The following is a 14660-nucleotide window of genomic DNA, read 5'->3' as shown; positions in this document are numbered from 1 at the left end:
CAGATTTAATTTTCATCACTCTAGAGTAAGTGGTCTGTCCCTGTGGCCTTAATTAGCATATTATTGGTTACTAAGAATGTTGAACATATTTTCATGTCTATTTGCCATTATTATTTTTCTTTTGTTTGTGTGTAATGTTTCTTTTTATAGGTTGCCCAGTTTTCTACTTGTTCTTTGTCTTTTTTTTAATGATTTATACAATTCTTCATATATTTGGATACTAATCCACAGTATATCTTTTTGTTTAGTTTGAGGTTAGTCTTTCCCTTCTACTGGTGCTATCTTTTCATAAATAGCAGTTCTTAATTTTACTGTACCTGAGTTTCCTAGCTTTTTCATTTATGATTAGCCTAAGCAATATCTTTCATGTTTTGCCTAAGAAATTCTTTCCAATATCAAAACTTTATAGATATTTTAATATTTTATTCTTGTAAAAGATTTTAAATTCTGTTTACACATTTAAGTCTTTAGCCCACTTGAAAATGATTCTCATTGATGGTTGGAGGGAGGGATCTATTGCCATTGTTTAGTTCATATAGATGACTGATTTAGAAGGATTTGTAAGGGAAAAAACCTTCTCCTTTCCCTGTTTATCTGCAATGACCAAACTCTGTCATAAATCACATTTTCCTGTATATGTAAATTTTTGAGATTGTCTATTCCTATTCCAAACCCACGCTGTCTTATTATTACATTTTTACTTCAAGTCTTGATGTCTACTTGGACAATTGGCCCTCTTTTTCCTTTTCCTCCTCCCTTTTTCCCTCCCCTTCCCCGAGTCAGATAGTTTATGCTAAGTGTTGCTTATGGTGGGAACCTCGGGCCACAGTGCATCAGTTTTGCCTCTGGAGGTGCTGGAGACTGGAGACTGAGAAACTGAGGTCCACCGTGTGGGCGCTTCATGTCTACATGTCTGACTCTCCTATTCTGCGGCTCAGGTGAGCCCCCCTAGTTGGCAGTACTTTGTTGTCACACGTTGTCACTGGGAGATAGAGTACTATCTGTATGACTCCACTGGGGGGCGAGGATAAATGGAATCTCATGCTTGTTCTCTCCTGAACCCTGCCCTCTGTGTCTTTCTTCTTTCCTAATTTTTATCTGTATTATTTGCTGTAATGAACTAAACGTGAGTATAAGAGCTATTGTGAGTTCTGTGAGTTCTTCCGGAGAATCGTTGAATCACTTCCTCCAGGTTCAATGGATTTAGAGTAAAACACAGAAATCTCTATTTATAACAAGCATGTAGGGGGTCTGTGGGTTGTGCTTTGAAAAACACTGAAATATCCCACAATATCTACTGCCACAAGAACTCATCCTGCTTTGAAAGTGAAAGTGCAAGTTGCTCAATCGTGTCTGACTCTGTGACTCCATGAACTATGCAGTCCTTGGAATTCTCCAGGCCAGAATACTGGAGTGGGTAGCCTTTCCATTCTCCAGGGGATCTTCCCAACCCAGGGATTGAACCCAGGTCTCCTGCATTGCAGGCAGATTCTTTACCGCAATAGTTACCATTAAAAAATATCACATTCCATGACTGCATATCCCAAAGTGTCTTCCCCTCTACCTCTGGCCACACGGGGTTCTGGGTAGAAGTGCTTGAATTGACTCAGGAAGGGACTATATATATGTCACAGAGAGAGAGAAGAGAGAACCTGGGAAGGTAGTGCAGTGCACTCTGGTTGTAATTCCACCTACTAAGCATATGCCCTGAAAGGAGGAAAACATGAGTCTATTCTTTTCTCAGTTTGGTTCAGTTCCCATTATCTCTCATCTTGAAATGCTGTGTGTGATCCAGTATATCATTCATTCCAACAACAATATCCTCTGTTAAAAGCCAGCCATGTTTTCTAGCTTCTGATGCTATGGAAGACACTGATTGTGTTTGACTCAGAGAGAGGTAACATGTTCATGCCCATGAAGCCTTACTTGGAGAATTTTCAAGGGTCATTTGAACTGTACCAGTTTTTTGCTTTTTTGCTGACTTTAGGACTTCACCTGGTATCATAACAAACTTCCCTGAACTGACAGGTGGTCAGGATTCTTAACAGTCTCTGAAAATGCTAATGGGGTGTTTATATGTTTTCTGTGTAGAGCAAAAGCTTTGAAATTAATCATTAGCTAATAAATTAACAAATTTCTAGTTAGGTAGAAATTAACAGAGGGGCCATGGCTGAACCTTTCTGTGTATATTTACCAATGGGTTGTGCTGTTTGGTTCAATGAGATGACCACAACATTGTTCTTTCAAATTAACTTCATCTGTCTTAGAGATTATGGAAATGTTTCCAAGGTTCTTGCAAATACTCGATCTCTTTCCCTTGATTTCCAGAATTGTCATGTTTTTTTTTTGTGTATCCATGTGTGTATTTTAATGGGAATTTACAAATAAGCATATTGGGTACTATTAGCAAAATCTTTTCTAAAATAGGACATTTCTTGAAACACTTTTAACACTGTATTAAATGTCTCCATTGGAAGAGTATTTTCTTTTAATATACATTCAAATAAGAAGATTACTACCATGTTATGACAAATATTTTTTCTAGTTTAATGCTGATTATTTCTTTATTGTTTTGATGCTGAAAATAACTACCCATTTTCAACAGCATCCTTGTTTCCTACAATTTCAGTGCTTATCCAAATTCTCAGCTTTTTTTGTGGGTCCTAAATATAGTATTATTTAAGCAAATAGATAGCTGATGCCTTTTGGTGATGATGTTAAAACTCAGAACTTCATGTCTCATAAGAAACTAATCTTGGGAAGATGTACCATTTTGAATAATTCCATTAGTATTTTGGAGCTTAGAGTTTCTGTCTTACCATGCTTTCTGTCTTTAAGAAATTGTCACACTGCCTCCCCCAATAAGACTCTGTATGTGCATTTACTAATTGAAACCATTCGAAAAGTTGTTTTGTCAAAGCAGAGTACTGTAGAAAGGCAGCATTAAATTAATTCTTGTCTTTCCTGATAACTGTCTTCATAGCAACTTAATTTACTTTTAATGTTCTATCTTTTTAAAGTAAGGTATTATTAATACTTGATGAAAAGTAAGTTTCTCCTTTAAGAAGAATATTGTCAAATGTTTCCTCTACTTTCCCCTGAGAAACAGAAAATATGTATACATGGAATGAAAAGAATATTGCCTAAAGACATTGTTTCTGGTTTTCAATGAAATGTGCTAGCATTTCCAAACATTTTGGAAAAAAAAAAGGCTTTTTGTTGTTTTCCTGAAAGAAAATGAATGATGAAATTTGAGAATAATAATGACAGCAGGAAGATTGTCCTGCTTGTGAGTGAACTTTTCTTCAACTTGCTTTCTGTTTTATAGCTAGTAATGTAATTGGGGCCAAATGGGTGAAATGAGTCCCATATATCATCCTCCTATAAAAAATGCAGATACAATAAATTTAGTAGCTCATTTAATTTTCCTTGTTATTAACAGGAAAATAATATATTGGAATGAACTATCATAAATACAGATTAACAAGACAGTCAAGTTGGTAAGATAACACAGTTGAAAACTTTCATTTACCAGACTGACAGAAAACTGAGAAAACAGTTAAGTAAATGCTTTCACCATGCTGAGGGAGAGTATTTGTCAATCTGAAACTGACATGAAACAATGACCTTAGGAGCACATTAAATACATTCTCAAATATATAAACTTTTAGAGAGTTTCTACCCACGTTCCCTCTCCAGAAAACTATTAAAGGAGGGGTCCCCAACCTCTGAGATTTAATGCCTGATGGTCTGAGTTGGGGCTGATATAGTAATAATAGAAAAAATACAATAAATGTAGTGTGCTTGAATCATCTCGAAACCACTCCCCACCCTCAGTTCATGGAAAAAGTTTCTTCCACTAAACCAGTCCCTGGTGCCAAAAAGGTTGGGGACTGCTGTGTTACAGGATATATTTCAGAAGGAAGAGAAGTTTTCTCTCAAGAGCACACAGTAAACGTATTAAACAAGTCAGTGAATAATTTAAATGGTTATTGTTTGTAAAATAATGTCAGACAGGTTTATGTGTTTAATAAAAAAGGTAAAATAATATTTTGAAAAACAAAAATAAACATAAGGGTAGGGTCTTAAATGGGTTTGATGGACTGGGGTTTAATCGTAATTATCAGGGGACAGAAATACAGGATAAATTTAGATGTTCGCCATTTGCAGATGTTCGCCATTTGCCCCTCCTTAATCCCTGGAAGCTGTGAATGTGCTGGATTATCACTCAAAGGAGATACAAATAAAATTACTGAATACCCAGGAAATATTATTATAATATATATTACTGCTAAGATATTCACATTTGAATATAAATATTAAAATAAATATTTAATGCTACATATTATCTTTGAAATATTTATTTAGCTTTGTATATTTCTGCATATTTTTCTATAAATTATACATTTTAAATTTTCATATATAAGATATTCTATGTATATTTCATATATTATATATATAATGTACATATCTTGATTCCAGCTTGTGTTTCTTCCAGTCCAGTGTTTCTCATGATGTACTCTGCATAGAAGTTAAATAAGCAGGGTGACAATATACAGCCTTGACGTACTCCTTTTCCTATTTGGAACCAATCTGTTGTTCCATGTCCAGTTCTAACTGTTGCTTCCTGACCTGCATACAGGTTTCTCAAGAGGCAGGTCAGGTGGTCTGGTATTCCCATCTCTTTCAGAATTTTCCATAGTTTCTTGTGATGCACACAAAGGCTTTGGCATATTCAATAAACCAGAAATAGATGTTTTTCTGGAACTCTCTTGCTTTTTCCATGATCCAGCGGATGTTGACCATTTGATCTCTGGTTCCTCTGCCTTTTCTAAAACCAGCTTGAACATCTGAAAGTTCACAGTTCACGTATTGCTAAAGCCTGGCTTGGAAAATTTTGAGCATTACTTTACTAGTATGTGAAATGAGTGCAATTGTGCGGTAGTTTGAGCATTCTTTGGCATTGCCTTTCTTTGGGATTGGAATGAAAACTGACCTTTTCCAGTCCTGTGGCCACTGCTGAGTTTTCCAAATTTGCTGGCATATTGAGTGCAGCACTTTCACAACATCATCTTTCAGGATTTGAAATAGCTCATCACTTCACAGGAAACAGATGGAGAAACAGTGGAAACAGTGTCGGACTTTATTTTTTTGGGGCTCCAAAATCACTGCAGATGGTGACTGCAGCCATGAAATTAAAAGACACTTACTCCTTGGAAGAAAAGTTATGACCCACCTAGATAGCATATTCAAAAGCAGAGACATTACTTTGCCGACTAAGGTCCATCTAGTCAAGGCTATGGTTTTTCCAGTGGTCATGTATGGATGTGAGTGTTGGACTGTGAAGAAGGCTAAGCGCCGAAGAATTGATGCTTTTGAACTGTGGTGTTGGAGAAGACTCTTGAGAGTCCCTTGGATTGCAAGGAGATCCAACCAGTCCATCCTAAAGGAGATCAGCCCTGGGATTTCTTTGGAAGGAGTGATGCTGAAGCTCAAACTCCAGTACTTTGGCCACCTCATGCGAAGAGTTGACTCATTGGAAAAGACTCTGATGCTGGGAGGGATTGGGGGCAGGAGGAGAAGGGGACAACAGAGGATGAGATGGCTGGATGGCATCACTGACTCGATGGACGTGAGTCTGAGTGAACTCTGGGAGTCGGTGATGGACAGGAAGGCCTGGCATGCTGCAATTCATGGGGTTGCAAAAAGTCAGACATGACGGAGCGACTGAACTGAACTGAATGTACATATCTAAAGAAATATTCATAGAATATGTCATGACATTAAATATTTACTTTAATAAACAAAGAGAATAAAAATCATTAAAGTAAACCTTAACTACCAGAAGTTATAAGAAAATGTAAATGTAAAGAGAGTAGAAATAAGAACTTGATAAAAAATGGAAAGCAATAAATTAGAAAACAGAAAATAATGGTAAAATAATTAAATCAAAGAGTAGCTTTTGAGGGGGAGATTAAAAAAAGACACACTTTGACTAACTTAGTAAGATAAAGAAGGGAGAATGCAAATAAGAAGCGTAAGAAAATGCAATGCTATTCTTTGCTGCTGCTGCTAAGTCGCTTCAGTCGTGTCCGACTCTGTGCGACCCCGTAGATGGCAGACTACCAGGCTCCCCCATCCATGGGATTCTCCAGGCAAGAACACTGGAGTGGGTTGCTATTCTTTAGGAAACAAAAAGATCATAGAAAACTACTTCTTTTGATTTCTTAAATATTTAGTTTTTCAGCCCTGTGTAAATATTTGAAAACCAGAATAAATTTGATGCTATTAAGGGATATATAATTTACCAAAATTGATTCCAGAAGAGAGAGCAAATAAAAGAACACTAGTTACAATAGAATAAATACAGTTATTAAAGAGCCACTCCCCTTATAGCAGGAGGCTCAGAGATTTCACAAAGGGATTGTATATTAATATTTAAAGACATTTATCCAATGGTATTTGGGCTTCCCTGGAGGCTCAGTGGTAAAGAAACCGCCTGTAATGCTGGAGACTGCCTGCAGTGTAGGAGACTCAGATTCCATCCCTGGGTCAGGAAGATCCCCTGGAGGAGGAAATGACAATCCCCCTCCAATATTCTTATTTGGAAAATCCCATGGACAGAGAGGTCTGGAGGGCTACAGTCCACTGGGTCTTAACAGTCAGACATGACTTAGCAACTAAACCACCACTGACCACCATCCAATGCTGTTTAGAGTAGAGAAAAGTTTTAAAATAGAAAAAAAGCAGGAAAAGTTCTACATTCTTTTATACATTAAGAAATATTTGGATACCAAAACCCACAAGATACCTTGTGTGCAAGTTTATATGCACACACATGCACATACACTGAACTAGATTTTTTTTTCAAATCACAAATAAGTATTTGATTTTGTCAAATGGTTTCTTTGCATCTAGTAAAACAATCATTTTTTTTCCTGTTTTGTTAATATGGGGAGTTATATTGATTATCTTTTAAATTTTAAATGGGCATTGCTATCCCATGGATAAAATCTTGAGGTTATGATATATTTTCTTTTAAAAATATTATTGGATTTGATTTGCTATATTTAAAGAAATTGTACATCTATGTTCTTTAGAGATATTGGTCCATAGCAAGCTTTCTTTTTTTAATTGAAGTATATTTGGGCTAACAATATTCTGGATTTGATATTAAGGTATTACTGTGTTCATAGATTGAATTAGGAAATGCTCCTTTCTTGTCAGTTTTCTGAAATAGTATAAAGTTGACATTATTTTTCCCCTAAATATTTGGTAGAATAAGAGAAGCCATCTGATCCTGGAGTTTTTATGTATTGTTGGATTAGATTTGCTGATATTTTTAGAAATTGTGCATCTATGTCTATGGTGAACTTTTTTGTTGAAGTATATTAGTATAACAATATTATATTAGTTTCAGATGTATAACACAGTGATTCAGTATTTTTATACATTGCCAAATAATCACCACTATGAGTCTAGTTATTGTCTGTTACTATACAAAGTTATTACAGAATTATTGACTGTATTTCCCATGATATACATCATTATGACTTCTGTATTTCATTACTGGGAGTTTATACCTCTTAATTCCCTTGCCCTATTTTGTCCATCCTCCAACTTAACTCCCCTCTGACACCTATTATTCTCTTTATCTCTAAGTCTACTTGTTTTGTTATATTCTTGTGTGTGTGTGTGCTTTTTTAGATCCCATGTGTAAGTAAAATTATACAATATCTGTCTTTAATTTATTTTTTAATTGAAGGACAATTGTTTACAGAACTTTTTGTTTTCTGTCAAATCTCAACATAAATCAGCCATAGGTATACATACATCCCCTCCCTTTTGAACCTCTCTCCCATCTCCCTCCCCATCCTACCCCTCTAGGTTGATACAGAGCTCTTGTTTGAGTTTCCTGAGCCATACTGCAAATTCCCATTGGCTATCTATTTAACATATCATAATGTAAGTTTCCATGTTACTCTTTCCATACATCTGACCCTCTCCTCCCCTCTCCCCATGTCCATAAGTCTATTCTCTATGTCTGTTTCTCCATTGCTGCCCTGTAAATAAATTCTTCAGTACCAATTTTCTAGGTTCTGTTTATGTGCATTAGAATACGATATTTATTTTCTCTTTCTGACTCCACTCTGTATAATAGATTCTAGGTTCAGCCACCTCATCAAAACTGACTCAAATGCATTCCTTTTATGGCTGAGTAATATTCCATTGTGTATATGTACCACTACTTCTTTATCCATTCATCTGTCAATGGACATCTAGATTGCTTTCATATTGTAGCTGTTGTAATTAGTGCTTCAGTGAAAAATGGGATACATGTGTCTTTTTCAATTTTGGTTTCCTCAGGGTATATGCGTAGGAGTGGGATTACTGCTTCCCTGGTAGCTCAGATGGTAAAGCGTCTGCCTAAAATGCTGGAGACCCAGGTTCAATCCCTGGGTTGGGAAGATCCCCTGGAGAAGGAAATGGCAACCCACTCCAGTACTCTTGCCTGGAAAATCCCGTGGACTGAGGAGCCTGCTACAGTCCATGGGGTCACAAAGAGTCGGACACGACTAAGCGACTTCACTTCACTTATGGTAGTTTTATTCCTAGTCTTTTAAGGAATCCCCATACCATCTTCCATAGTGGCTGTATCAATTTACATTCCTACCAAGAGTGCATGACATTCCCTTTTCTCCACACCCTCTCCAGCATTAATTGTTTGTACACTTTTTGATGATAGCCTTTCTGACTGGTGTGAGGTGATATCTCATTGTGGTTTTAATTTGCTTTTCTCTAATAATGAGCGATGTTGAGCATCTTTTCAAGTGTTTGTTAGCCATCTATATGTCTTCTTTGGAGAAATGTCTGTTTAGGTATTTTCCTCGCTTTTTGATTGGGTTGTTTGTTTTTCTGATATTGAGTTATATGAGCTGCTTGTATATTTTGGAAATTAATCCTTTGTCTGTTGTTTCATTTACTATTATTTTCTCCCATTCTGAGGGTTGTCTTTTCACCTTGCTTATAGTTTCCCTTGCTGTGAAAAGCTTTTAAATTTAATCAGGTCCCACTTGTTTACTTTTGTTTTTATTTCCATTACTCTCAGAGGTAGATCATAGAGGGTCTTGCTTTGGTTTATCATCGAGTGTTCTGCCTATGTTTTCCTCTAAGAATTTTATAGTTTCTGGGCTTACATTTAGGTCTTTAATCCATTTTGAGTTTATCTTTATGTACGATGTTAGGAAGTGTTTTAATTTCATTCTTTTACATATAGCTGTCCAGTTTTCCCAGCACCATTTATTGAAGAGGCTGTCTTTGCCCCCATGGTATATTCTTGCCTCCTTTGTCAAAAATAAGGTACATAGGTGCATCAGTTTATTTCTGGGCTTTTTATCTTGTTCCATTATCTACATTTCTGTTTTTGTGCCAATACCATACTGTCTTGATGACTGTAGCTTTGTAGTATAATCTGAAGTCAGGAAGGTTGACTCCTCTGGTTCCATTCTTCTTTCTCAAGACTGCTTTGGCTTTTGTGTTTTGGGGTCTTTTTTGTTTCCATATGAATTGTGAAATTTTTATATCTAGTTCTGTGAAAAATACATTGGTAATTTGATAGCGATCACATTGAATCTATAAATTGCATTTGGTAGTATAGTCATTTTCACAATATTGATTCTTTCTAACCAAGAACATGGAATATCTCTCCATATGTTTGTCATCTTTGATTTCTTTCATCAGTGCCTTTTTTTTTTTCCACCTTTCATTCCTTTATTAAAAGAGAAAATTCTAGCTTCAGTCCTATCCAGTGGAGGGGAAACTGAGAAAACAAAAAGACTCAAAACTCTTCCATGTAAATATCACATTTTTTTAAATGGAAGAACTCCCAACTAGACCAGAAGTTCTTATTACTAATATACTTTTCATTGAAACAATTTTTTATAAGTACAAATACATGGCATTAAGTTTCAGAACCTAATATAGGCCTGACAATCAAGTCCTTGTTTTCTGGAAGAAAGGCCTCAAGTCCACTCAATTTCCAGTAACAATGTTTTCACAGATCACTTTAATAAAGGGTTTTCATTTCCTTCATATGTTCGCTTTTGGCATTCTAGCCTTAAAATCTAGATAAGAAAATTAACCAAATTCCCCAGAAGTCAAAAAAAATTTTTTTTGAAGTATCAAAGAATCCACGAAACCTCTTTACCAAACTGATTCCCAGTTAGCAATTTGTACTTAATATGAACTTTTTCACATATACTGTTAAAAGATAACATACAAAATGTACCCATGAACATTAAAAATAGTTGTTAGAAAGGTTTAACTAGCCTTATAATTTAAAACATAAATATTTGCAGCTTGATCTTCTGTTGACAGTGATTGTCGGAGCTTAGAATTCAACATCATTTACAAATCCCCATCATGCACACAAAACACACACCAGTAACACACAACTTACTCATGTCTTGAGAGAGTCTTCTGCTTCTTTGTATCTTTGGCCTCCCAGTCAATTCCAAGTTCAAATGTCTTTTAACAAACTTCAATCTATGATTTTTTATCAAGTTTCCCACCAATACTTCAATACCTTTCCTAATCTTTCACGTTGCACTGCCGAACTCTGAAACCTTTCTCAGACATCATCAGACAAAATAAAATAAGTGAAATATAAAGTGGTAATTTCAGAAAAGAATATGGGAGGGTTGAAATTACTCAAGGCTCCCTATCGGGATCATACTTTACTGGACTACAATGAGTAACTGCTATCTGACCACCAGAACGCGCAAATCTGCCATGGAAGCTAAGGAAGTGGATGCGTCCCCGGGAAACAATTCAGAAAAAAGCTGCAAAAGCAAGAAAAGCAAAAGGAAGGTGGAAGCTGAAGCCCATTCCTTACAAGAGCCTGTTAATGATGAGGAACCTGTGACAAAAAAGAAAAAGAAGGCAGAAAGCAAATCCAGAAATAGTCAGGAAGTGCCAAAGGGTGACAGCAAAGTAGAGGAGAATAAAAAGCAAAACATTTGCTTGAAAAACAGTACAAAGAAGAAAACTGTGAGAAGTAAATCCTGTAAGAAAAATAGCCAGCCTGCTCCTAGGAGGCCCACTCAGATGGAGTCTGCTCAGGTGGGGTGTGTGCAGATGGAGCCGCTGCCGTCTCCTTCTCCTCCCTCTCCCATGGGGTGTGGTGAAGTTGAGGCTGTCCAGAAGGGGCCTGTTCACATGGAGCCATCTCCTCCCATGGAGCCTGTTCAGGTGACCCCTGTTCAGATGGAGCCTTCTCCTCCTCTTCCTCCTCCTCCCCCAGAGCCTGCTCATGTGGGGTCTGTTCAGATAGAGCCTCCTCCACCCCCTCCCCCTGTGGGGGATGCTGAGATCGAGGTTGTTCAGAAGGAGCCTGTTCAGACAGAGCCGCCTCCTCCCACAGAGCCGGTCCCCAGAAGGTCTCCTCGAAAAGATAACAGAAAGGAAAAGTCCAGCATGCTGAGTGAAATGGCACGGAAGGAGCAAGTGCTTACTGAGGTTGGCTTAGTGCCTGTTAAAGAAAAGCAGCTTCTAGAAGAAAGTGCCAGTGCACAGGATCTCTTCCCACCATCACCACCCCTGCCAAAGGAAAAGTTAAAAGGGGAAGAATCGGAAGACCAAAATGTGTTCCCTGCAGGCGAAGGAAATAAAGAAGCCCCTCTTGAAAAAGTGGGAGCAGAAGAGGCAGATAAGAGTCTGGCTGGTGTTGCTGCTGTTATCAAGGAATCTGCCAACACTTCATCCTCTGAACAAAACTTGAATATGCCAGAGGGTGAAACTTCAGAGGATAAACCTCAGGCTGAAGCTATGCTGTGTGCAATGGAGACGGACACTGATGAGAAGCAAGCAGAGAATTTCCCCAGCAGAGACTCGGCAGTTGAAGAACCAGTTTCACCACCGCTGCCTTCTCTACCACTAGAAAAACATGAAGCCGTGTCCACAACTGCTGTGGCATCACCTCCTGTCACTGTGGCAGTAAATGAGTCTCAGGAAATGGATGAAGACGAAGGCATCCACAGTCATGATGGAAGTGACCTAAGTGACAACACGTCAGAGGATAGTGATGATTCTGGATTGAACGGGGCTCGGCCAGTTCCACAAGAGACCAGTGGGAAAGATGGAAAGGATGCCTTGGCTGTCAAAGTGGCCGAAGGAGATTTCGTTTGTATCTTCTGTGATCGTTCTTTTCGAAAGGAAAAAGATTACAGCAAGCACCTCAGTCGCCATTTGGTCAATGTATACTTCCTTGAAAAGGCAGCTCAAGGGCAGGAGTAATGAAACTCTGGTCAAGGCTTCAGTTCTTAGTGTATAAGGTCTCTGACATTTTATATTCATTTGGAGTAGTAGACAGCCTTTTGTTTTTAAAATTAATTACTGTCCAATCTTGATTTTTAAGTGGCACTCTTTTTCTTAGGACTCCATGTACCTATTGATGTACACATTTTAGTAAATCCAAGGGAGTTAGTATACTAAACCAGCAGTCATCTAAACCTGTTAGCTTTTTAAAAATATTTTTATCTTTTGCCTTTAACTGAACCAAGGATGCCAAGGTGGTATTAGAGCATTCTATCACTTTGTTCAGCAATAACTTGTCAGTTTTTTCCTCATGTCTGTCTTCCTGTTCACTTTAGTTTATTCTTCATTCCTTGTTTAGCCCTATAAAAATTGGCTTACTTAAATTGCAAATTACTTGAAGAATTTGCCTGCTTTATTTAAAGTTAGCACTTTAAAATTGTGTTAAAGATGAGAAAATACATTGAATTTGAAGAGAAATTCTGCCAGCAGTAGATGTTCTATCAGTTCAGGTATTTACTTCCTGAGTTTTGATCAATAGGTATTTCTTATTTGTGTATATGTTAATTATCATAAAAAACACTGATTTTGGTGTGTTTTTTTGTTTTGGTGCTTTAATGGCTTAAGATTGCACGTTTAAAATCTATGCAGTTACATTTTTTTTCCCCTAGAACTAGCATTTGTGTTGAACAGTAATACTTTATACATATATTTGCATTTTATGTTTTCCTCTTTGGAGGGATGCTTTTAATCTTGTTTGCAAAAGGGCAGGCTTTTTTTTTTCCCTCTTTGCTGCAATTGTCTTGCAGAATATTATTTTGTGCAAATTTCTGAGCAAATGAAATATGTAGGTTCAATTCATATATATGCCAGAGTCTGCATTTCAAATGTTATTTATTTTAAATGGATGTAGTGAAATCATAGCTCTCAGTTTGAGCTTTACAATAAATAAACCACTAGGTCTATATTGAATGGATATTTATCTCAAGTATCAACCATAAGTAAACTTTTGACGTGTCTTAGTATATCTGCTTCCTAAAAGTGCAGTGTTAAATCATATCTTAGAGGAAAACCTCATTCGTAGATGGTTGTTGTTTATGTCTACTCTGCTGAATAAAGGGCTGTAATTTTTATTTGGAAACTGCAAATCTGGAACTAGGAGGGCTAAGTACTCCTTCTAGTTACACACAATATGAGTTTGTGAGATTCCAAAGCCATAGCTGTTATACAGAAAACCTAGGATGAGAAAGGTAGTATGAGTGCTGGTAGACCAGCTGCTGCTTCCTGTGAATACAGTAGAAAAGGCTGGTGAAACTGAAGTTCAGTCCAGATTTTAAAAATCACGCTTTCTCAGGGATTTCCACCAACTAGTGGGTGTCCTGGCTGTTCCTGTGACTTCCTTTTTCTATATGTGAGGCCTCAAATGAGTTGTAGCTATTCTGGTGTTCCTATGAGGGTACTTTGTATGGAAGAGTATATACTCCCAAACTTTGTTGGTAGATTCTTTGGCCAGTCACCGAAGAGCATGAAAGAATCCAGCAAAGGATTTTTCTTATTGATAGCAGTTACTCATTGTAGTCCAGTAAAGTATGATCCCGATAGGGAGCCTTGAGTAATTTCAACCCTCCCATATTCTTTTCTGAAATTACCACTTTATGTTTCATCAGTGCCTTATAATTTCTGTGTACAGTTTTTTTGTCTCCTAGGTAAGTTTATCCCTAGATATTTAATTCTTTTTGTTGCAGTGGTATATAGGATTGATTCCTTAATTTCTCTTTCTGATTTTTCATTGTTAGTATATAGAAATGCAAGTGATTTCTGTGTATTGATTTTGTATCTTGCAACTTTGCTAAATTCATTGATTAGCTCTAGTAATTTTCTGACACTATCTTTAGGTTTTTCTATGTACAGTATCATGTCATCTGCAAACAGTGAGAGCTTTACTTCTTCTCCAGTCTGGATTCTTTTTATTATTTTTTTATTCTCTAATTGCTGTAGCTAGGACTTTCAGAACTATGTTGAATAATAGTGGTGAAAATGGACACCCTTTTCTTATTCCTGATCTTAGGCGGAATGCTTTCAGTTTTTCACCATTGCGAATAATGTTTGCTGTTGGTTTATCATATATGGCCTTTACTATGTTGAGGCAGGTTCCTTCTATGCCCATTCTTTGAAGAGTTTTAATCATAAACGGTTGCTGAATTTTGTCAAAGGCTCTTCTGCGTCTATTGAGATGATCATATGGTTTTTATCCTTCAATTTGTTAATATGGTGTATCACATTGATTGATTTGCATATATTGAAGAATCTTGCATTCCTGGAATAATCCCAACTTGATCCTGGTATAT

General features: G+C 37.0%; 1 protein-coding gene and 1 non-coding gene across 2 annotated transcripts; both read left to right on the top strand.

Annotated features, from left to right (window-relative positions):
- The first annotated feature begins 8396 nt into the window (after positions 1-8396).
- On the top strand, positions 8397-8468 carry TRNAF-AAA (transfer RNA phenylalanine (anticodon AAA)). The gene has a single exon. It is a non-coding gene; the product is annotated as a tRNA-Phe (tRNA).
- Positions 8469-10749: 2281 nt separating this feature from the next.
- LOC138436352 (RE1-silencing transcription factor-like) lies at positions 10750-12294 on the top strand. Its single transcript, XM_069581968.1, has one exon. The coding sequence runs from the start codon at positions 10750-10752 to the stop codon at positions 12292-12294; it is 1545 nt and encodes a 514-aa protein (XP_069438069.1).
- The last annotated feature ends 2366 nt before the right edge of the window (positions 12295-14660 follow it).

The sequence above is a fragment of the Ovis canadensis genome, chromosome 3 (assembly GCF_042477335.2).
Source record: "Ovis canadensis isolate MfBH-ARS-UI-01 breed Bighorn chromosome 3, ARS-UI_OviCan_v2, whole genome shotgun sequence".
In the NCBI taxonomy this organism is placed as follows: domain Eukaryota; kingdom Metazoa; phylum Chordata; class Mammalia; order Artiodactyla; family Bovidae; genus Ovis; species Ovis canadensis.
This window is presented reverse-complemented; position numbering and strand designations above follow the sequence as displayed.